Source organism: Aspergillus luchuensis, chromosome 2, assembly GCF_016861625.1.
Source record: "Aspergillus luchuensis IFO 4308 DNA, chromosome 2, nearly complete sequence".
NCBI classification, from domain to species: domain Eukaryota; kingdom Fungi; phylum Ascomycota; class Eurotiomycetes; order Eurotiales; family Aspergillaceae; genus Aspergillus; species Aspergillus luchuensis.
The window spans coordinates 2,156,610-2,178,608 of record NC_054850.1 but is presented as its reverse complement, the minus strand read 5'-3'; the positions used below and the strand labels follow the sequence as shown (position 1 = coordinate 2,178,608).

The window sequence follows — 21,999 nt, the reverse complement described above, 5'->3', positions numbered from 1 at the left end:
TCCAAACCCAAGAGTAAAATCTGAGTCCTAACACTGGTGATATTCCAAGTGAATGTAACCTTCAAAATCAGATTTCCTTACTCCCACCTCAACCCACAACCCTTCTGAAGTAGAACACTCCCTCAGCTCTCCCCATCCCCTTGTTCATCTTTTCTTACTTTTCCCTACCTCGTCTCTTCAACTGCAACCTCTCTCTCCATCTTACTTCAACCCTTCCCATCCGTCCCTACTCCAATCCAACCACAACTCTCCTCTCTCCATCTACCTTCCCCACACACCACAAGAACATCCCAGTTTACCAAATCTAAACCGCCAAAATGCCCATGACTTGGAACGAAGTCACAGATGCTCGAGTACGTCCACCCTCCTCTCTCTCTCCCCCAAACCCAACCAAAGACAAACTAACACATCTCATCTTAACCCAGCTCCTAGTCGGCATCTTGACCACCACGAACGTGAAATTGGACATGCACGCCTTGGCCAAATTCATGGGTCCCGGTATGTCTTCCCCCCTTTATCCCCAAAACCATCTATCTATCTATACTAACACACATACACTAGGCTGCACCGTCTCCGCCGTCCAACACCGCATCCAGCGTCTCAAGGACAAAGTTTCTACCTCTGGTACTGCTTCGTCCCCGGCCACTACTACTGCTACTACCATGACTTCCCCGGGAAACGAGACACCCACTACTCCCACCCCCGCTACTCCCGAGAAAAGAAAGCGTGGTCGACCCCGCAAGAACCCCGTTGTTGGGGGTGGTGAAGCTAGTACTTCTCCTACTGTCGTGGCTGCTGGTGCTGCTAAGAAGCCAAAGGCTAAGCGGGCTAAGAAGGTTGATGGTAGTGCTACTGCTACTGCTGCGGTTGTTAAGAATGAGGAGGTTAGTGATGATGATGAGGAGGAGGAGGTGCTTTCTGAGCTTGGTGTTGCGGAGACTCCTGGGGCTGAGGAGGGTGGGGTTGGTGAGGAGGTGCAGGAGAGTCCTGTTGTTAAGGGTGAGGAGGAGGATGATGATGCTTGATGGGGTTGGGGTTTTCGCTTCCTTTGTGGCTTCTTGATTTTGAGATGGCTTGTGGTTGAGGGAATGGATTGGGTGATTTGAGGAAGTTGATGGTTACTATGTAACTGGCTCGTTTGATGGATGGTGGTTATTTGTTTTCTTTTTATTTGGTGGATGCTTGCTTAGGGTGGAAAGGCAGTTGGGTTGGGTGGTTATTGTATCTTAGGATAAGTGGTATCCGATCTATTGAAATTGAGCTAGGAATCTTCATTTGCAGATTTCACTTGTGTTGGGGTAACTAAAGTACATGGTATGAAAAGCAGAATCATCATAACTTCATAATCCACCGTCCAGTTCATCCACCAGATCTTCAAGTTATCAGCAATCCCCGTACACCGACCTTGCACACCTAAGCATCATACAAGTCGCCATCATCGAATTCCTCAGCACTGTAAACTCCCTCCCCCTTACCCTCCACCTCAGGCACATACTCGCTAGCCGAGCTCTCCCCCACTCCTTCATCATCCTCATCCTTCCACTCCACCATTCCAGGCGCAAGCGCACTGGCCTTACGAACACGCTTCACAGGAGCAACCTCCGCCTCGCTCTCCAAGTCAACCACCTCCTTCTTCACCTGAGCAGAGGACCTCGCGCTCACACCCTTCCCCTTCATGGCCTTGGTAGGGGTCTCCATCCCATTCTCGATTTCAGTATCACTACCTCCTTCCACCTTCATCTTAGCAGGGGTAGGCGTATACTCCCCCACATCTCCATCCTCAACTTCATCATCATCATCATCATCGTCGCGCTTCCGCTTCAAGGCCGACCCCTTTCTGGCATTACTGACGCGCAACTTATGAGGAGTAGAGACAGAAGCAGGGCTGGAAGCGGCACTAGCAGTAGACTTGGTCATTGGACTCCCGGTCTTGAGCCCCTTTCCGATGAAAAAGTGCCCTTCCATGCCGCTGGACTCGCGAGCGGTGTTTCGCATGCGAACGAGACGCTCGGAGATGGCGCGGGGGGTGGGCATGTCTGGACCGAGGGATTTAGCTGGTTGATGGATGTTAGTTTGGGTTTGGTTGATTGGATTGGGGTAAGTAGTGGAAAAGAAGGTGAGGGAATAGACTTACGCCATGCTTCGGCCACGCGTTTGGCGTCGACGGAGAGGGAGTGGGTTTCGAGGATTTTGAGGAGGAGCTGGATTTGTGGGTGAGTTGTTTGTTTGTTGGTGGGGAGGATGATGCGATTTGGTGTGAAGGGTGGTAGAGTGGGTAGAGTAAGTAAAGTAGGTAGTGGGAATAGTATAGATGGTGTAGGTTGTGTGTTGGATAGGAAGAGGGGAAAGAGGAGTAGACTTACAAGCTGATCTTTCTCAGGAGTCCACTTCATGGTTGTTTCTTCCTCGTGCGGATAAGGTTTTTTAAGTATGTATAGAGAAGCTGTAGGATTTTTTGAAGAAGTAGAATAGAGAAGAGTTCGTAGTGGAGACTTAATCACAAAAGCAGAGCGAGTATGTAAGGAAGAGAAAAGTTAAGAGAAGAAGAAGAACTTGACAAGAGACCAGAACAGACTACAAGAAATGGAAGGAGTGGAAAGCAGCTCAGGGTATGTGAAAATACATTTTTTTCCTGTGTTCACTATTCTATAGTGAATAGTTGTGGTTCACACAGTGACTAGCGATTCCAAGCGACGTTGACCAGTTATCTTATTATTCATGTATTACTTGCTGTCTACTGTAGAGACGCCTCTGATTTCTTCAGCGCCGGTAGCAATCAGATACTATGCAGTGTATTCTGCGCACTTCACCTCACTTAGTACTCTGTAGATATGCTGGAATCGGTGATGCAGATCCCATCTTAGTCTCAACAGACCATCCCTGTCATCGGAGGGTGGATGTTCCTGCATGTGCTTATCTTATCCACTTGGCTTTTTTTTCTGGCTGCAGCGGATGCTGCAACAAGACTTCCCCGAACTCAGCCGTGGGGTGGATGCAGACTTGTTTCAGAGTAGAATCTGTTCTGTCTACTGTCCCCAAATGACTGATCGGATCTGGTGCTGTTGTGGGGATTCTGTGCAGCCAGTCGGTCTTTCCTCTCCGCTGGTGGAATCTACACATCAACTCTGTGGGCAGTGGACAGGTACCTTTTCGGCTGGACCCAGCACACTCTCTTCCCTTCCCACAGATTCAGTGTAGCAGTACACAGTCTTCCACAGAAAATGAGAGAGAGGTACTTCCCCTTCTCCTGAGTCTGCGGGGTTTAGCCTGTCAGCTCAATAAAAGTCATGTCACTAAATCTCAGTCTCTGGGTAGTCCCCAGACCAACCTTCTGACCTGTCGCCCGGCCGTCTGTTTGACTGGCGGTCACATCTGTGGTCCCAAGACTGGCTAGCCATCATGCCTTGACATTCACTGAGCATCTGGAGACTCGATCTTTGTGTTACCTCCACACCATCTCTGGCATTATACTACCAAGACTTCTTTTACTTCGCACGACAGGATCTTGCTCATCTCTGATCATTTGTAATCGGCATTCTACGCAAAACATCAAAAGCACAATGGTCAATTGGAAACAACCCGAGTCAGCCGACCGTCTCTGTGCGGCGCTCGTCGTAGCCCATCCGAGTCTAAAGGTACGGCAGTTTCATTCCTCATGGCTGTATCCCACTAACATTCCAGCAAGCTCGACTACAATGCCATAGCCACCTACTTCGGACAGGGAGCAACGTACGACGCAATTCAAAACCGCTTCCGAAAAGTCCACTCATTCGCCGATCAACTCCGACAGGAAGCCATAGAACGGGGAATCACTGATCTTCCCGCTGCGAAGGCCCGAAAATCCACTACCGGCAGTATTGCCTCTCCTGCTCCACGAACACCCCGTATGGGCCGCAACGGGATCCAGAAGCCTGTCTCTTCCTCATCTCGAAAGAGACCCGCTTCCAGAACACCCGCCAATTTGATAACACCAACCCGAAGCGGAGCCGGTTCAAGCAAAGCCGGACAGTCTATTATGGATGCAATCTCTCTAGAAGATGACATGCTCGACGATGAAAGGGCCGATATGAAGCCTCCGCTCAAAGCGGAGTCCAGGTCTGCGCAAATCTCAACAATGGCAGGTCCTACTTCCGACGAAAGCGATGTCGAGATCATTGAAATGCCTCCTTCGCCTCCGGCAGTTACAACGGGCAAAGTCGAGGAGTTTTATGTATCGACATCGAGCTTTCCTTCTTATCCTAATTTCAGCGTGAGCAATGGCAATACTAGCTCAACTGTCAAACGCGAACGTGAGCAAAGTCGCATCCTGAACTCCAATGTTACGACCGTTAACGGTACGAATACTACATCGTCAACATCAAGCGACTTTAGCAACAGCAGAAGCAACAACGATGCCACTCTCGGCATATCCAGTATAGGCGGGTTCGCCCATAGTAGTAGCTCAGCCTACGAGATGGACGATCCATGGAGTGAAGTCGCATGAGAACCGAGATCAAAGCAATGCTGCTTTACCTCTCGTTTCTGGAAGAAGTCGTTCTGATTCTCCATTGCACAATCCGCTTAGCTTTCCTTGGCTTCGGTTCTAGGTTTTTTTTCTTTACTGGAAAAGCGTTCCCTGTACTCTTCTACTATCTATATCGTATCCTACATCTTACTCTCCCTGTAGTTACCACCAGACCTGGCCTATCTTCAGTCATTTCAACGCACGCAAATGATATTGATGTTTATTACGCTCGGTCGCTTCTTCACTTAACCGAGATTCAAATAGTGTGCTATTTTGTTATATATTTGAACTCGAAGATTTTGGGAGACAAAGCACTCATTTCGTAGTATCATTAAAGTCTATCTTAACCTTCGATATTACTACTAGTAGTTGAATACTACTGCTACTAATATACAATTGCAGTGGTGGTTAGAGTATGTGGTCCACTACTAAGTACTAAGCATCATGATCATGTCCTCGTACCGGAGCAGAACTGGAGTTTTTCCAGAAATCTCAGACTATCGGTTATATTTAGTCGTGATCTGATGCCCCATAGCCAGCAGTATGACTGAATCGTACATAATGAAGAAAGATGCCTACCCCCCCTCGAGTACATTCGCTGATGGCATGATTGCTTCCATCCAGAGTGCCCTGCCCTGCCCCCCGGAGAATCATAGCGGGAAATTATCCATTGTGCTGCTGGTAATGCATGCTTGTAACTACAGATTGATGTTCTTAATAAAACACCTCGCTTTTAATTATATCAGCGCATACTGCAGTGACAAATGACTAACGCTAAGCTCAAATACTAAAAGATCCACAGCCCCACTCACAGCCGAGCCGGCCTCGGCTTCAAGTCTGAGGTAAACACAACGTGATTGCTCAAGGCGAGAAGATTCCCCCTCTCATCTAATAGTTGCAAAGCAGCATCATACCGGCCATTGGAGACCTTGTTGGAGTTGGAGCGGACCATGATCCAGTCAGTGGACGGGTCGGGCCGCCTTTTGAACTCGATCGACAGACACAGGGTGGAGATCGCATATTTAGCGTAGAAGTCCGGAATATGGGTTGCTGGTGGCTGCAGGGGCTTACCGCACGCGGCGTATTAGCAACAACTAGAAGAATGTTGGGATGAACCGCAACTTACCAAGTCGGAAAGATACGCCAGATGTAACACGTCAGATAGTTTGGAGCCGTCGCGGAAGGACAGCCAGACCTCGCGGTTGTGGCCGCCGAGGCGGTGGCCCCAGAGTCCCTGTGGAGATCGTGGGGCGACCCAGTTCATCTTCGCGGTCACAGGGGTGGAACTGACGAACGGGGTCGTCGATAGTAACGCATTCAGTGAGCCGATCAGGGGGTGGTCGAGTGATGACCGGCCGCGTTTCTTGCGTGAGGCCCTTTTCTTTGCTAATATCGCCGTAGGTGAAGATACCGAGAGTAGTAGTTGGGTAAGAGTCGGAGTCCTCTCCCGGCTTAGGGGCACGCGCGAGTTCAACTTGTAGAACGGCTTGTTTCTTGGACACTCGTAAAAGTGTGCAAGTAATAATCGACGGGCCAGGGTGAACCATGTGTAAAAACTGGACGAACGCATGAACGGGGTCGGGATACCGGCCTACGCCAAGTTCCTGGTCGAGGAACCTTTGACCGGCGGCCAGCATAATCGCAGTAGAAAACCCCCCAAGGACAGAGCTGCTCTGGTCAACTCAGCCCGTCGAGTGATGGAGCAAGGATGCGGCTGTCAAACGGACGTACTGTTGGGTACACCAGTCCCGTGTAATCTTCACGGCATATTGGTTCCGCGTCCCCGGGACGGAGGACAAAGAGGAAACCACATCCAGCAGGTTGGGTCGAACTCGGGATGACATCCTTGCTCGCCTGCACGTATAGTCGCCTAGTAGTATATAAAGAGAGATTGTTTGGTCGGAGAGTGATAAGGGGGATAGGGGATTTGAGGAGAATTTCAATGCTTGGCTTGCGAGGACAGGCACGAGGGGTGGGAGGTCCTTTTTGACCTGAACGTTGCTCCACGTAAGGGATCAGAAGAGTCTGGATTACCCCACAGGGCGAATGACATGGACGAAGCACTCACGGTAAGTTCACATGTCCCAGATGTACCACCTTAACCGCACGCGGATTTGACAAATCACGGCCCATGGCGGAGAGGCAGCCATGGGTTCGCGCAACGCACTAACGAAGATCATCGGCTGAAGTTCGAACCTCAATAATTAATTACCGGGAGCTAAACACTAGCCTATCCATAGCAGGGGGGTTAGCGAAAGAAGGATCAGCCCGCCGGAGCCGAAGCAATCCAGGGCAGCCCAGCATAGCTCATATAGCTCATAGCTCAACACGATGAGTGGAATGAATGCATGAGGAGCGCGTCGGCTGAACGGATCCGTCGAGCGGGAACGGGCGGATAACCCTTCCGATGGAGATCAGTGCGGAGAGGCACTAAGTGGTTGGTTAGAGAGTGAGACAAGCCGAGGTTGAAGTGTAGAAGTGTGAAGGCGAAAGAGGGGAAGAGGTAGAAGGGGAGAGCGTGAGTTGGGGGTTGGAGATGCCATTTGAAACTCGCCTTATCATTTCATTTTTCATTTTAATTATTTTACTTTTTTCTTTCCCCCCAAAATGGACTCGAGAAGCAGATCACGAGGCGATCTCCCGATGCGGTAATATGATACGCCGACCGACCAAAGTACTCCGTCGGCTTAAACCATTTTGGTGCTTCTCCTTTTTTTTCTTCTTTTGTCCCCATCTTTTTTGACTCGGGAGTAAGAAATCATTTTGTGCAATTGCCTGTATAGAAGCATATAAACCCAGACTACTTCCTCTTGACTGATATAAGATGAGAATGTGGGCTCAAGGGGGCGAAACCCGACCGGCATCATGCGATGGATCAGGGAATCGTTTGTACCCAACTGCCGATCACGTGGGCTGACGCGGACGCGGTGCGGGCGTCGCCTTAATCATTTTGCCTTTCGCTCTTCCTCCTTCCGGTTCCCTATTTCGGTTTTTGCCTCTTTTTTCGCCCGCATCTTCATCTTCATCCTCACTCCCTCTCTCCCTTCTATATCTTCTCCTCTCCCTCTCCCTCTCCCTCTCCTTCTCCTTCTCCTTTTTTTTCCACGAGAGGTCTCTCTGGGCGCTGCTGGCTTCTTCGTTCATCTCCACGAGGATCCGGCACCCGGCACTCGGCACTCCTAACCCCGCCGCCCATTGAGCCATGAACCACCCTGCTACCACCGCCCTTCTCACTCCCAACCCCATGCGGCCCGATCATGATCAATGGGGTACCACACCGCAGTCTCCGAACAACCCCTCTACCACTGCTTCCAAAGCAGCCGCCGTTGGCATTATCAAGCCCTCGGCCTCGTTGGATAAATCCACCCCGATAGAGTCCCTTCCTTTCGCCGGCCGCGGGAGACAACTCAGCGTCCCCGAGCAGGTTTGCCTGGTCAATTTGTGCGCGGCGTCCATGAACGATGATGATGCTCACAACCATCCGAAATCCTTCTGGATCAAGATCTCCAACAAACTTGAATTGCAAACCGGCCGTCGCTATTCCTGGCAGTCATGCCGCCGCCGTATTCAGACCTACATCTCGAAACGAAAGGCCCACTGGGAGGCGTATGCGAACGGTGATCCGTATCCGGGTGTAGACATTGATACTGAAGTCTGGGACCTACTGACTTCATGGTTGGTTAAATACAACACACCTCGGGATGTGACAGCCAAAGCTCCGCTGGGGGCGTCTGTTGCACTACCCACCAGAGTAGAACCTCAACCCCCTCAAATCCCCGAGCCCGTTCGGATGGTGCCCGAGCAGGGGTTGGTACAGATCTCGACGAAAATCGAGCGGGTTCTGGTCTGGTTGAAGAGTCTCCCGCCGTTGGAGGACATGGAAGCCATGAGAACATGGACGGGGTATGTCGATCCTCTGGCGGACTGGATGTCTCGCTCCAAAGTCCGGCGGGAGCGTCGATTGGTTTTTCAGAAAACCAAAAATGGCGAAGAGCAGCTTGAGTTTGGTGGTGATGGCCTGACGGACCCGGCTCTGGCCTATCTGCCCCAACCTCATCAGCCCTCTCTTGCACTGCACGATCCCTTACAAGGGACCAAAAGACCTCGCGAGCTAGATGATTCCTTCGCTGAGCGTCCTGCCCAGCGTATCCGTGTAGACCCTGGGAGCCATCCTTCCGGCAGTCCTTATGCCGAGGAACACGCCGACAACGCCCACCTGAAAAGGAAGCTTGTCGAATCCTACTTTGAAAGCACCTTCGGCAAACTGATTGACCGGCTATCTGCTCGGTTCCGGGCCCAGGGTGCCAAACAGCAGGACGCCCCTGGGAGCTGCGAGGCCATAATGCGCGATCTTTTCAAAGATGTCGGAGTGGCGGTTGCAAAGGCGTTGGTCCGAATGGACGAACCTGCAGTTCAAGATCAGTTACCGAACTGATCCAAACACATATTCAGCATTTAGCGAGTCTTTCGTTGCATATTGATTTTACGCATGATCCTAATGGGTGGTTTTGTGTCATGTTCTGAGTTTGCTCGTTGTTTGTGTGACCTGGAATGTTTATTTTGCCATATTTGCATCGTTGTTACTCATATCTTCTTTGTTCTCATGAGCAGCTGATTGCCCTAGAGATACCCTTTGCATTTGGCGCCCGGATGTCATGTCTTTACGTCGGTTTATTGTTTGGTTTACATCACTGGAGTGAGCATATTTGCATCTTTGTTATTTATTGCACATATGGCATGCATAGGATGAATAGAATGGACAAAACTTGATTTCATATATGAATCTACAACCATTGATATGTGTTTCACTACAACACCCAAAAAAGACCTTCAACATCTAGTACTTAATGACGTGCCCTTCATTCCAGCTGACTCGTTCTGTATATCAGTCTGCAAGGTGTGGTTAGCACCAACCCCGAAAATGTCTTCCCCCCGAAAACCCCGACTGCCACTTCCGCCACGACCCCATGCAGGACTACTACTGCTGCGTGTAGTAGCTGCAATCATATTCCTTCCTTAACCTCTTCCTTTATAGCTTCCCTCAATAGGTCCAAACCTCATACCAGTTTCGGTGATTTTGGTCGCCCCATCCTCACTTACTGTATGCACTGCTATATTAATTTCCATCGATCGATTGACATCTCTTTATGCAAGTAGATCTATATAATATCAGAGCATCGTCACTTGTAGCAGTATCCCCACAAACAACACATTCAACTTACACAGTTATTAATCAATATATGCATTTGAGAGGTGGCGTGATGGCAGGCCTTACACGTAGGTATCATATTATCTTTACTGAAGTGGATCAGACTAGAGGAGTGCATTAGTAGGTGGTTTTTGTGGATAAGGTAGGCCCATAGATGATTAGTATGCAGGCGTGTAAAATCAGGGCATGTGCTGGGATGGAGTGTCTGTTAAGTTGTTTGACTTAGTTCAGTTTGGCTTTTTTTTAGGGGTTATTCATGTTCACTTATATCTAAACATCAACCATATCTCTATCTTTGGTATTTTTTCTTTCTTCTTCTCTTGTCGTTAGTATTGCACCCTTATCGTCAACGTACTTGACCATGAGAGGGTACTTGGCGTGTTACGCGAGATCCTTCACAGGTAAGGGATATCGAACCATGTTGTCAGATGGAACACAGAGATGACACGCCATCGTGCCTCAATCTGACAAGTTGGAATGATTGAAGGACTGTGGTATCAGTCCAGAATTTGGACATCGGGTATATAGTTCAGTCTGGATGGCTTGGCTGAGTGTAGGCACTCTCCAGTACCCGCAATATTTGTCTATACTATCAAGCAAATCTGAGAATAACGTCTAACCTCCTATGATTGTCCACTCTGAATTCAACGGTTAATCCCGCCGAGTGTCGAAATGCCTACACAAAAGTGTTCAAAGAGAAGACATACCGAAGACGACTCCTCTCACTGCTCTCTCGAGACGAGTGTGCTGGGTTACAAGACGCCTATCTGGCGTCTCTTCCGAGTGATACTTGCAAGAGGAAACATCGCTAACGCAGTAAAGGGACTGGTCTGCCTGCGTATGTTGTATGCTCCTGTGGGGGTGAGCTCTGGGGCAGGGAAGATGTCCCTGAGTTGAACCAGGCGGCGGTTTGGGGGCATACCTTACTCCACCATGGTACAGAGGGCGGCTGCGCAGCTTGTATCAAGACTGGTGTCATATTCATGTTCCGAGCCTGGCTTCTGAGTTCCAGCGAAGATCGGGAGCTAATAACACTTTCGTTGGTCGTAGCTTGTGAGTGCGTTTCTAGGCAGTACTTGCTGTCAACCAGTCAAAACGCCATTACCCAGGACCTCGCCATAGAATGCCCGGGGCCATGCCGGCAGCGCACTCTCAAGTGGTGCCATGGTGTGATGCCTAATAAGGCCTTTGATATGCTTGCTGGTGTTGAAGGAGACTTGAACAGCCCATTCCGCAAGGTTTGACGTCACTCTGTGATTCTCCAGGGGTTGAGCTCCCAACTGGGTACGAAAAGCTAAGGTCTTATGTCGAGGGTATCGCGACTTTCTATGCCTGCTCAGTTATGACAGGGCCAGGCCAGACCACTGGTCTGGCGGCCCGATACTGCGCTGGAACATGATACATGAGTTACAGTCGCAATTCGATCAAGAAGCTGTTGGCGAAATTTATGATTGAAGCTCCAAGCCTCTTGCGCCTTGGGCGGGGCCTGCTCTCGACAGTGTTTTGCTAACAAGAGCCCGCAAAGACCGACCAGTCCGACAAACGAAGCTCCCTTCGTTTGAGGCATACCTACGTGAACGGCTGGCCGACGGCTTCTGGTATGCAATGAAAGCAGCAGTCAGATCTCCAGATGCTGACAGGCTCTATCTCACCCGATACGCGACCGGAATTCATGAGTATGCCATTGATTCGGCATGTGCATTTGATACTCTGGGCCACGCCCGGGCACTCCAAGAGGATGCACTGTCCGGCGTATGCAGTTATGATCGCCAGCCATTAGATCAGCTCCCGTATTCGAGGTCCGATTCTTACGACGATATTATCTACGCTGCGGGATACTTAGCCCTGGCATCATACATGTGGGGTGCCAATGCACACCTTGACCTGTTGCGCGGACAAGTCAATCAAACATCTGCTACCCCTCTGCCCGAACACTGGTATGCTCCAGTTTGGCACGATGCACTGTTTGGACAGTCTACACCTGGGGAGCTATACAAATGGACAGCACGTACAAAAGACCACGGGAGCTTCACTGGGGATCGCGAGTTCACCGAATGTCAGTCTGACTGTAGCTGTCCCGAAAGATACCATAAATATGGTCTAGGAGCAACACTGTTCTGGGCACGAGAAACGTGGTGTGTCGTATCCTGTCCCTCTGCGCCATTTGATGTGTGGATTTTTGGCTCCTTTGTCGACGGCGTACGGGCCATTCTCCGTTGTGGTGAGGGGAAACATACCCTGCACCAGAACGAAACGTGTCTGCAGCCTTGCCCGTCCGGAAAGCATGCATTGGCGGGATTGCACAGATGAGATGTCATATCATACACTTGCTTGTATGGTGTGCCGTCGATCAACGCTCCAAGACCCCAAGGGCTCTGGCCAAGAAGCCAAGGAGTCGCAGAAAATTCTGGTGATTTGTGTGCAAGCCAATCGGTATTGTGAAACGAATAGTGGCAGCTCTGAGTCTCGCGAAGAAGTCCGTACTAGTATCTTAGTTTGAACAGACTAAGGCTTGGGCGATGTGAAAGATATTGCGTGAATTTAAGGGGTAACACAAGAGAAATCTCCGCATTTTGACTGATCTTGAGAGAAGACATTGGAGAAATGAGAGGGAAGGCATACGCAGTAACCTAGCAAGGATCCTGGCATCAGACTGAAACAAACTTACTTGACTTGGTTACTGCACCGAAGCGGTGCTGAGAGAAGTGGACCGGACCGCTCACTACTAGCGTCTGAGCTTCTTAGTCTAAGACTCTAAGCAGCATCGTGCCACTTCTCAATTGTGGCACCGTGGAGTGCATATCCCCCATGGGGAGACATGGAGAATCGATTCGCAACATAGCATTGACAATCTGAAAGCGTCGATCATGAGCCAGAGATCTTTGAAACCTGGGATTGTGGAGAGAGGGGAGACTGGTCCTGCAAGAAAGAGGTTGGATGGAAGGTGCAGTTGAGAGAGGAAGTCGGGCTGTGGGGAGTCGACGTGGGGACGGCAGCGGCAAGCGATGGGGGATGTGGGTGATGGGGACGGACTGCCAGGCAGAGCAGGTAACTACGGTTTGTGGCACAATCTTACACGGTTATTGTCCGACTGACTAGGTCTTCTATGCACAGTTCTAGTGGAAATACTGTTGTCTTCAAGGGAAGGTTGGGCCCCGATAGCCAGGCTCCTTCCTATGTAAAGCCCTCGGTTGTCTATAAACGACCTAAGTCACGAACCAAACCTCTATGTAGCCGTATAACCAAGAGGTCACCAGGACCTGACGCCAAAAATGCTAGACAGAAAAACACCACGCTGTACATGCGAATCTAATACCACCTAGTGGCAGAGAGTAATCCACTGATCAATAATCTCCTCCATGTCATGCGCAATGCCCCACTGGGAGAACATGCAGCGGAATAGCTTCTGCAACGAGTTCATCTCATACAACAGATTACGCACCGCTCCCATGCCAGGGGGAGAGTCTGTTCGTCCCTCTTCGACAAAACGCCGTGTTTCAGAACCAGTCGAGGGGCGAATGTTCTCGCACCCGAGGTTCAGATCAGCGCGCGAAAGCAGGGCGTCCTGCCAGACAATCGTGCGTGGAAGATGAATATTCGCCACACCAGCAAGAGAGAAGACAACGTATATTGTTGTGGCCGAGAACAAAGAGCTTGGCATGTGGATAACATGGGCCCTGCCTCTCGGGAGTTGTTCGACAATATCTTGTATTGCAATAGCGTGCAGCAAAGCACGACGAGCATCTTCAGTATTGACCCATTTGGCCATGTCGAAGCCTGGCTTGATGGTCCGGGAGCCTCCGGAAACGTGTTGCGTAATGTCATATCGGGAACAAACATGTCTGCAGAGTACTGTAGAGTTGATCATGGTGTCGAGACATATCGTATGCCAACGCAGAAGAACCTCAAGACGCTCCGGTGCAGAGAGATGAATACTCATGGTTATAGTTTCATGTACTTGAGCCAATGCTCTCCGGACACCAGAACGGCCGGGAACCCCGACGGCAGCAAGATCGCTTTCATCCGAATCCGACACAAGAGACTGTAGGCCTTCTAGGACAACACGTAATGCAAAGGCAGAAAATTGGAAGTCTAGAGGTCGAAAGCTTCCGATGGGAGGAAAGAGGGAGCGGAACACCAACCGGAAGGATGGTTGTTCCACCTTCTGCGTACGCATGATAGCGATCCATTCGTCGACATTGCCGGCATCGAAGGCAGCTTCGCTGCTGGGGAGATGCAGAGGGTTGGCTACATGCCGAGTAGATGCACTGTCACCAGACATCTGCGCGACGAGGCCATCTAATATATGATACGCGAGTAACGCGCGTTGTTGAATCTCTCGAGCTGCCCATGTACGCCATTTGTACTCCTTTTCTGTGCTGGGCGAGTTTGGGAAAGGCACATTCTCCATGGGAAAAGGGTCGGCATCCAGCATCCCACAGTGTCTTGCCCATAGGAAGCCAAGTGGGCGGAAGACCTGACTCGTCGTACGGATAACCCGATTCTATGAAAGGTAACTCGTTAGTATTTGTGGCAGTAGTGAATCTTGCAACTTTGATTCACCTTGGACAAAGCACCGTATATTTGGCCAAGCAGAGCGGTAATGAGGAGCTGTACTCCTTTGCAGACATCGTAAGGGCCTCGATGGGTGATCAACGATTGCCACTAGATGAATGTAAGCACAATAATATCAGTGCAGGCGTCTACGATACTTACAGAGGTTGCTATAGCAGTATGTGCTAAGCGCCATAAAGCCTCCCCCTTAGCTACAGAGTCTTTCGGACCCAGGTATAACGACCCCAATGCCATAGCATTGAGAAGAAGAGGATGTGTACACTCGCGGAAAACGAAAGTTGCTCGATGTAGAACCGGGAACGTGGGAATGAATCGCACGAAGAACATATGCAGACATTCATCTAAGAAGACTGATGTTATCGAGGTCGCTTTGATTGCAGCTGTGACACTTGATGACTGGTGATTTTGAGAATCAGTAATGGGTAGTAAGACTAAGGAGCCTGGGAAATACCCACCGAGCTTGTCACCATCTCGGTAACATCCCGCACGGCCTGGTGGCTTCCACCTGAGGGAATTGTGCCTATTGACGACCCTCTGTCGTCAAACGAATTCGGTGACCCAAAGTTCATCCCATTAACATCTTGTACAACTGGTGGGAAGGGCAAAGCTCCTAATGGCATCTGCCATTGGTCGGTAGCATCGGATGACATGATACTTTGAAAGAGATTTTCTGAGTCAGGCCATATCAGGGCGAAATCAAGATCGGAAGCTGCATGTTGCAAGCCCGGATGTTGCTCAGCCTGGGACGTCTCCCATGCCTGATTAGATGCAGAGGTAGAGACTATGGGCGGTGCTGGGGCGCGGCTGGCATCCCAGGGCAGAGCATCCAAAGACGTCGTCTGCGGAGGAACATGTACGGATGATTGCTGTACTTGGGCCTGTTTGGCGTTGGCCGCGCGGGTGTGAAGCTTTTCATGCCGGGTCAGAGCGTCCTGGCGGGCAAAAGGTCGCCGACATTCTTTGCAGATGAAAGGCTTCGATCCCGTATCTTAGGCGCGGCAAGTTAGCCATCATGACTTGCATGGAAGACCTCCCACAATTACTAGGGTGGAATGCAGTGGCGATCATGTCTGCTCAAGCAGGAAGGAAATCAACAATGGCGGTATGCTTACGACAACGTTCATGTCTCTACAAGCCAGCATTAGTGATGTCTCCACACCATAGGATTGGCACTAGGGGCAAGTTACCCTCAAATGTTCTGCCTTAGAGAAGCCCTTTTGACAAACGCGGCAAATCAATGTCTTGACCGCCGATGTGGTGGTGGTAGGGGATGATGTGGTTGATTGTGGCATGGCGTCTAAAGGAGCCATAAAAATAGATAGATCTAGATCAAGTTGATTCCGACTAATAATGACACACAACCCATCCACGTTACCCAGCGAGCAAGATAGTCGAAGCAAGGGCCAGCCAGCTAGCCAGTCACCACGTTAAAGTGGTGATAACGAGGAATAAGCCAAATAAGATACAGGCTGGACAGGCTGGGGGCGAAAGGGGGGGAAATCGTGGAGAAGGAGGGAACTAAGCAGGTGGTTTTGTGTCAACAATAGAGAGGAGAAGCCGGCCTGAGTTGTGGGGCAGAAATGTGGTGGCAACGCTGTTGCCTTGGCTCTTGGCACGTGGACGTTACATAACCGTATCGGTACACGGCGGCCGGGGGTTATTTGCCTTGTAGAAGCGCAGAAGCTTGTAAGTTCCTTACGTGTCACACCCCGGCACTTGTTAGCGGCTCTGGAAGACGGACTGGAGTCAAGGGGCCAAGGCGTTAAACTCCACTCAACCTCGCTCCTACTCCAGACCCCGTGTCTACGTATTTGGTGTGGGTAATTAGCACCCACCTGATCTTGACTAGCAGTAGCACAACTGTAGTCCCTACTAGACGCGTCCTAAACCTCCTTTCCCACAAACTGATCGATCACACCTTTGTTTCCCTCTCCCCTTACATCTGCATAGAGCAGATGCAAGTTTGTAGGACATAGAAACTACTAGTGTTTGATAGTTATTCACTCTCCCCCAGGCAGACATAAAAAAATCATTTCCTGGCCACACGGTGATTTCATTATCACACAAGGAGATCTGCCCGAGCAGTTACCGTCCGCATATCGCTTGACGCCGGTTGCTTAGCCAAATACTTTGTAATCCGTTTCACTCGGCAAACTTAGCCCCAAATCTGGTCAGCGGAACAACCGAGATTTGGAGGCAAAACATTGGTTTACCATGTCTCCTCCCCGGAAGGGACGCATCCACTCCAAAGACTTAACCCGCCGCCGCCATGGCCGAATGGGTCGCTACTAGAACCATTCTGGATTCTGGATCTCCCGAGTCATCCGTAGTCGGGCCCTCGGTTATGTTGCTTCTGGCGGCGATACACTCTCTGGCTTGGTCCGGCCAATGAGCGGATCTTGCGCTATCCTCAATGACAGAACATAGTGACCATTGCTGCTTTCGTGACTGGACTGTGCCGTAGGAAATCCTCCGCATCTTCCCCACGAGTTGCCCCAACAGTACGCGGGACTCGTCACTTCCAGGTTTGATCAACCCCCAGGAAGGGTACCACCAGTGCCCCCAGTGATAGGTCAATCCCCCGGTGAGCGTGGAACCCTCCCTCTTCCCCCCGGTTAGGAACATTTTGTGTGAACCGATTAGTTGCATAGGGAGGCACGGCTCTTCCCTCTTAGGCATCACATAGGTTCCCTCCATCTCCTCCTCCTCTCTGTTATTCTTCTGTTCCCCTTTTTAGACTCCTGAGACATCTTGCATTTCTTGGATATCTCAAGTGTGTCGTGAGTTTTTAGAAAGAATCGCCACTTTCATTGTCCCACAAGCCCCCAGTTCAGGGTTTTCCTTCTCACAATATGTCTGGGGCCATGGAGATGCACCCGTCTCAGACACCTGCAAAGGAAGATGTCGACTTTGTAGAGAGCACAGAAGCAGGCATCCCATCGACATATGCCGATATCGTGTCTTCTGAACTTTCCAAGGCACACCGTGACTATCTGATGGAACGTCATGGGACGTTGGAACTCGATCCTATCCCCAGCATGGATCCTGCGGATCCTTACAATTGGCCGTCGTGGAAGGTATGTGGTGCTGAAGGATCTTTTGCAGAGTGTTGAAAGGTTTCGTGAAGAAGCGGCCATGCTAACGGGTTATTTTTCGACGCGTTCTAGAAAATTGCAAATCTTCTCCTAGTAGCTTTTCATGCGTGCATGGGCACTTTTGCGGCAGCAGGCATCATCCCGGCTTACCAAACGTAGGTTCAATTGGAGCCTTCGCATTGTCCTTAAAATACTGACCACAAGACCAGAATTGCAACTGATTTCGGTGTTTCGGTGAACGACGCGAGTTATTTGACCTCCATCCAGATTGCAGTCCTGGGTGTAGCACCAATTTTCTGGAAACCGCTGTCCAACCGCTGGGGACGTCGCCCTATCTTCCTCCTTTCCTTAATCTGCAGTCTCGTCTGTAACGTAGGATGTGCGGAAAGCACTAGTTACGCGTCCACGGCTGTATGTCGGGCTCTGCAGGCTTTCTTCATTTCCCCTGCTTCAGGTAAGACGCAATGCTTCCCCCATCGTGACAAGGTGTGCTAACGGCTGCGGAAGCGATCGGAAGTGCGGTGGTGATGGAAACGACATTCAAGAAAGACCGAGCTCGGTACATGGGTATATGGACGCTATTGATTACGCTGGGAATCCCCAGCGGGCCCTTCATCTTTGGCTTCGTTACGTATCGGCTGGGCTACCAATGGATTTACTGGATCCTGGCAATTGTAAGTGTTCCCATAACCCCGGTCGGGTTACTGGTCCAACGAAGAGTCTTCCGCTGACCTAATTCCAACATTCAGATCAACGGTGTCCAGTTTATCTTGTATCTCTTCCTGGGTCCTGAGACCCGGTATATTGGAGGTGACCATAACCCCGAGCAACCCGCTTGGGTACGGGAATATGCTCAGCTCCGACGCATTGACCCTACACCCTTGTCGTTCAAGGAGTTCTTCAGACCCCTGGGCATGGTCACACATCCTTGTATTGCCATTCCCACTGCCGCATACGCCATGGTGTTCTGTCTGGGCAATGTAATGACAACTGTGGAGATCCCCAGTTTGCTGCAAACTAAGTTTGATCTGAATGCTGAACAGCTGGGACTCCAATTCCTAGGTCCTATCATCGGATCTCTTTTGGGTGAGCAGCTTGGTGGTGTGTTGTCGGATCGCTGGATGAATCTGCGTGCAAAGAAAATCCACCGCAAGCCCGAACCCGAATACCGCCTGTGGCTCAGTTACATCGGCTTCATCCTGTGCATTGTGGGCTTGATCGTATTCCTTGTCTGCACCCAGGAGTCGACGGAGGGTCACTGGAACGTAAAGCCGGTCGTCGGCATTGCCATCTGCGCTGGTGGCAACCAAATCGTAACGACTGTTCTTGTCACGTATGCAGTGGATTGTTACCACAAGGAAGCCGGCAGTGTCGGAGTATACATCACGTTTGTCCGACAAATTTGGGGATTCCTCGGTCCGTTCTGGTAAGTATCTGATGCATCTCTGTGCTGGACACATATGGGCAAATGCTAATCGGTGTCGTTTAGGTTCCCATCCATGTTTGAGAGTGTTGGTGTAGCACCGAGTGCTGGCATTTGTGCGGCACTCGTTGCGGGTGTCAGTATCATTCCGACTATGATCGTACACTGGCAAGGACGGAGCTGGCGTCCGCCCATTGAAGAGTAAACCGATGACACGAATCCCTTTCCATCCTCATTTGCGTTGTTCCTCATCCGATTCCAACTTTGCATATATTTTTTCTCAGAGTCGATTTGGCGTGTTGCTTTCGGAGACGACCTTGGCGAGCATAGACCTTCTAGATGTTAGATATAGATGGCGAGCATGTATATAGACATATAACGATATGAGCGTGCACAGCAGCGAAGCAAACAAAGACACAATATATGAATCTGAAACATCGATCAAAGTAAACAAGACTTGAATACAGCGAAAAGAAAAAGATAATCAGCAGAAGTATAGTCTAGCATAGAAGTATAGAAGAAAAGACCTCAAGCGAAAGGGAAAAAAGAAAAAGGAACCAAAGAACCCAGGGGATAAAGAGTTTATCCCTCTCAGGGCCCGCCGTAGTTATATACTCACTCCGAAAAGAGGTAGGGATGGGAATGGAACTAAACCCACATTGAAAAAATTTCGACATAACTTTTTCATTAGTAGATAGCTATTCGATGGATCGCGGCAATTTCAATTCGAGAGCTGCCAAAGCGATTCCCCCCGAGAAAGTGGCCCGTCCGATACTATGGTTTGATAGTATCGGCAAAGCGAAGGGGGGAATGTAAAGGAATAGCACCCGTAGTGGTGTGGTTGTTGCTGCTAGTGTCAGACCACGCCTACATTGTGCAGTTACTGGCCCGATCGGCTGGCCCGATGTCCGCCGATTTTAGCTGCTATCGGGAAGGATTCACGGCGTCCGGTTCGCTACTTGCGCCTTTCCCGGGATGCTTGCACGGGATTTATTGCATTGCCGGGATGTCTTTATTTTTTATTACTCGTTCACTTCGATACAATTTATTATTGCAAATTGTAGACATAGAAACCTATGCACTTACTGATCTACAAGCTGTCAGAAAGAATTCAGCACATGGCCCGATTACTTGGCTTTCTCAAGCTACTACTACGTACTTGCTGACTGGCCAGCAATGCAAGGTTACTCCCGGAAGTTAAACCACCAAACTCCGGTTCGGACTGGTCACGCAGGCGTAGTAGCGGAATTGATTTACTCCGCTAGGATAAGATTTTATCCTTTCCTGCAGATGTTGACTGATTCTGTGTATGTGAATCGGCAATTCGTAGTGCAGTTTTTGAGAAGCTTACGTTTTGAGGACGAGTTTCGTTTATCCATCTATCCATGCAGTGATGGTAGTGAAGGGATGGGTAAGGAGTTACACGGGGAAGACTACGTAAATTATTTTACGGATTTTGGTTGTTGCTTCCAGGACGCTTTCTGGGTCTTTAAGGAATTGGTAGTCTAGTGCCTGAGGTCTTTACTTAGACTTGGTGTGCTGGGATCAGGCTTAACTCTTTCCTCCTTGTCAGCTGCCTTCTTCTCCTTGCTTCAGTCGTGACTTCCGGCCTGCAGCAGCTAGCTGCAAATGCATGAGTCCTGGGCAAAAGCTTGAAAAGTGGCCGATTGTGGGGACCTTAGTCAGCGTGGGGTGTGGATGTGGGTGGTTTGCCTTCCACCCACATCTGTTGAGTTTGTTGTCATTTCTCGGAGGATTATGGCGACAATGTGATGACTCCTTGCATCATAGGACTTGTCACCTGGCTTCATTATATTTACGCATGCAATTATACATTGGAACAATGAACCTGTTCATTGGTACCCGTACAGTATATACATCTCTATGCTGTTCTTGTATAGTAGTATGTCTCATCATAATCCGTAAATCCCCACCCGTCTCATAGTACCATTATCATAGTGTTCATGCCTGGTTCTCAATCTTCGTGATGAGGGTGCCGACGTGAGGCTGCAGCTCGACGGCGAACTCGTCGCCGTGCTTGAAGAACTCCTTGGGGCTCTTGGCGGCGCCAACACCGGGGGGAGTACCGGTGAGGATGATGGTACCGGCAGGCAGGGTGGTGCCCTGGGACAGGAAGCTGACGAGCTGGGCCACGTTGAAGATCAGGTCACTGTTCGGAGTCGCTAGTCAGCTTTTGTTCTTGATACACCAAATTTGAATGTTAGAAATGGAGGACATACGTCAAGGGGCAATCCTGAAGGACCTTTCCGTTCTTCGATCCACGAATGTGGAACTTGCTGGCATCGGGAACCTGAGCAGCGGAGACGAGGACGGGACCTGCGAGGGTTCATCCATCAGCACGAATTGCAATAACACTTATGTAACAAAGGTGAGCTATACCGATCGGGCAAGAAGTGTCGAAGCCCTTGGAGAAGCACCATTGGCTCTGGTTCATCTGGTACGTGCGGCTAGAGATATCGTTGGCCGCGGTATATCCGAGCACGTAGTCGAGGGCCTCAACCTCGCTGACATCCTTCGCATCACGACCGATCACAATGACCATCTCCGACTCATAGTCACCCGTGTTATCGATCTGGGTGAGCTTGGGCAGAACGGTCGGGGCGGGCCAGGGGTCCGACAGGGCAGTCGATGGCTTCATGAAGAGAGTGGGAACATCGGGGATAGACAGCTTCATCTCAGCGGCGTGGGAGACATACTGCGCGATCGGTCAGTTTCTTGCGCACCCGCTAGACAGCCGTGCTGCGATCAATGTTGAACCTACGTTCAGTCCAATGCATCTGATGGAGCCGACTTCACTCTGCGCCAGAGGCGAGAGAATGCGCTCAATGGTCTCGGTCGAGTCGGTCTTCTGGCCGGGGCTGAGGACGGAGCTACCGGAGAAAGGGCGCACAGCGACATCCTTGCCCTGGTAGACGGCCAACCCAACATCTACAGCGGCGTCGACGGGCTCACCGATCAGAACCTTAGAAGGGTTCGACTTGGGGACGAAGCGCACGAGGCCTGGATGGCGTTAGCAACACAGCTGCAGAAGCAAGGTCGTGTCCACATACGCGAGAAGGTAGATGCGACCTTGGACATGATGAGTGTTTGTGAAGAGGAAGGAGGAATTGATGAACAATAGAAATGCAAGTCAGGGAGCAGGGATCAATTGAGGCGATGTTCTCTTTTGAAG

General features: G+C 50.3%; 9 protein-coding genes across 9 annotated transcripts; 4 read left to right on the top strand and 5 right to left on the bottom strand.

Moving 5' to 3' along the window:
* Positions 1-317: 317 nt before the first annotated feature.
* AKAW2_20693A (uncharacterized protein) lies at positions 318-1,025 on the top strand (the record flags this gene model as incomplete). Its single annotated transcript, XM_041685433.1, has 3 exons — positions 318-353; positions 426-498; positions 562-1,025. 3 exons carry the CDS (start codon positions 318-320, stop codon positions 1,023-1,025), a joined length of 573 nt encoding a protein of 190 aa, XP_041539519.1.
* Positions 1,026-1,413: 388 nt separating this feature from the next.
* AKAW2_20692S (uncharacterized protein) lies at positions 1,414-2,393 on the bottom strand (the record flags this gene model as incomplete). The annotated part of the gene is made up of 3 exons (XM_041685432.1): positions 1,414-2,054; positions 2,135-2,201; positions 2,364-2,393. 3 exons carry the CDS (start codon positions 2,391-2,393, stop codon positions 1,414-1,416), a joined length of 738 nt encoding a protein of 245 aa, XP_041539518.1.
* A 1,167-nt stretch (positions 2,394-3,560) lies between these two features.
* AKAW2_20691A (uncharacterized protein) lies at positions 3,561-4,483 on the top strand (the record flags this gene model as incomplete). Its single annotated transcript, XM_041685431.1, has 2 exons — positions 3,561-3,635; positions 3,686-4,483. The coding sequence occupies 2 exons, from the start codon at positions 3,561-3,563 to the stop codon at positions 4,481-4,483; spliced, it is 873 nt and encodes a 290-aa protein (XP_041539517.1).
* An 829-nt stretch (positions 4,484-5,312) lies between these two features.
* Positions 5,313-6,074, bottom strand: AKAW2_20690S (thioesterase family protein; the record flags this gene model as incomplete). The annotated part of the gene is made up of 2 exons (XM_041685430.1): positions 5,313-5,570; positions 5,631-6,074. 2 exons carry the CDS (start codon positions 6,072-6,074, stop codon positions 5,313-5,315), a joined length of 702 nt encoding a protein of 233 aa, XP_041539516.1.
* A 1,632-nt stretch (positions 6,075-7,706) lies between these two features.
* Positions 7,707-8,939, top strand: AKAW2_20689A (uncharacterized protein; the record flags this gene model as incomplete). The annotated part of the gene is made up of 1 exon (XM_041685429.1): positions 7,707-8,939. The coding sequence occupies one exon, from the start codon at positions 7,707-7,709 to the stop codon at positions 8,937-8,939; it is 1,233 nt and encodes a 410-aa protein (XP_041539515.1).
* A 4,093-nt stretch (positions 8,940-13,032) lies between these two features.
* AKAW2_20688S (C2H2 type zinc finger domain protein) lies at positions 13,033-15,598 on the bottom strand (the record flags this gene model as incomplete). The annotated part of the gene is made up of 6 exons (XM_041685428.1): positions 13,033-14,217; positions 14,277-14,378; positions 14,430-14,684; positions 14,744-15,276; positions 15,401-15,416; positions 15,476-15,598. The coding sequence occupies 6 exons, from the start codon at positions 15,596-15,598 to the stop codon at positions 13,033-13,035; spliced, it is 2,214 nt and encodes a 737-aa protein (XP_041539514.1).
* Positions 15,599-16,541: 943 nt separating this feature from the next.
* AKAW2_20687S (uncharacterized protein) lies at positions 16,542-16,913 on the bottom strand (the record flags this gene model as incomplete). The annotated part of the gene is made up of 1 exon (XM_041685427.1): positions 16,542-16,913. One exon carries the CDS (start codon positions 16,911-16,913, stop codon positions 16,542-16,544), a length of 372 nt encoding a protein of 123 aa, XP_041539513.1.
* A 227-nt stretch (positions 16,914-17,140) lies between these two features.
* On the top strand, positions 17,141-19,011 carry AKAW2_20686A (putative MFS transporter; the record flags this gene model as incomplete). The annotated part of the gene is made up of 6 exons (XM_041685426.1): positions 17,141-17,365; positions 17,456-17,538; positions 17,593-17,837; positions 17,891-18,057; positions 18,133-18,809; positions 18,873-19,011. 6 exons carry the CDS (start codon positions 17,141-17,143, stop codon positions 19,009-19,011), a joined length of 1,536 nt encoding a protein of 511 aa, XP_041539512.1.
* Positions 19,012-21,153: 2,142 nt separating this feature from the next.
* On the bottom strand, positions 21,154-21,905 carry AKAW2_20685S (fumarylacetoacetate hydrolase family protein; the record flags this gene model as incomplete). Its single annotated transcript, XM_041685425.1, has 3 exons — positions 21,154-21,522; positions 21,589-21,827; positions 21,878-21,905. 3 exons carry the CDS (start codon positions 21,903-21,905, stop codon positions 21,154-21,156), a joined length of 636 nt encoding a protein of 211 aa, XP_041539511.1.
* Between the last annotated feature and the right edge of the window lie 94 nt (positions 21,906-21,999).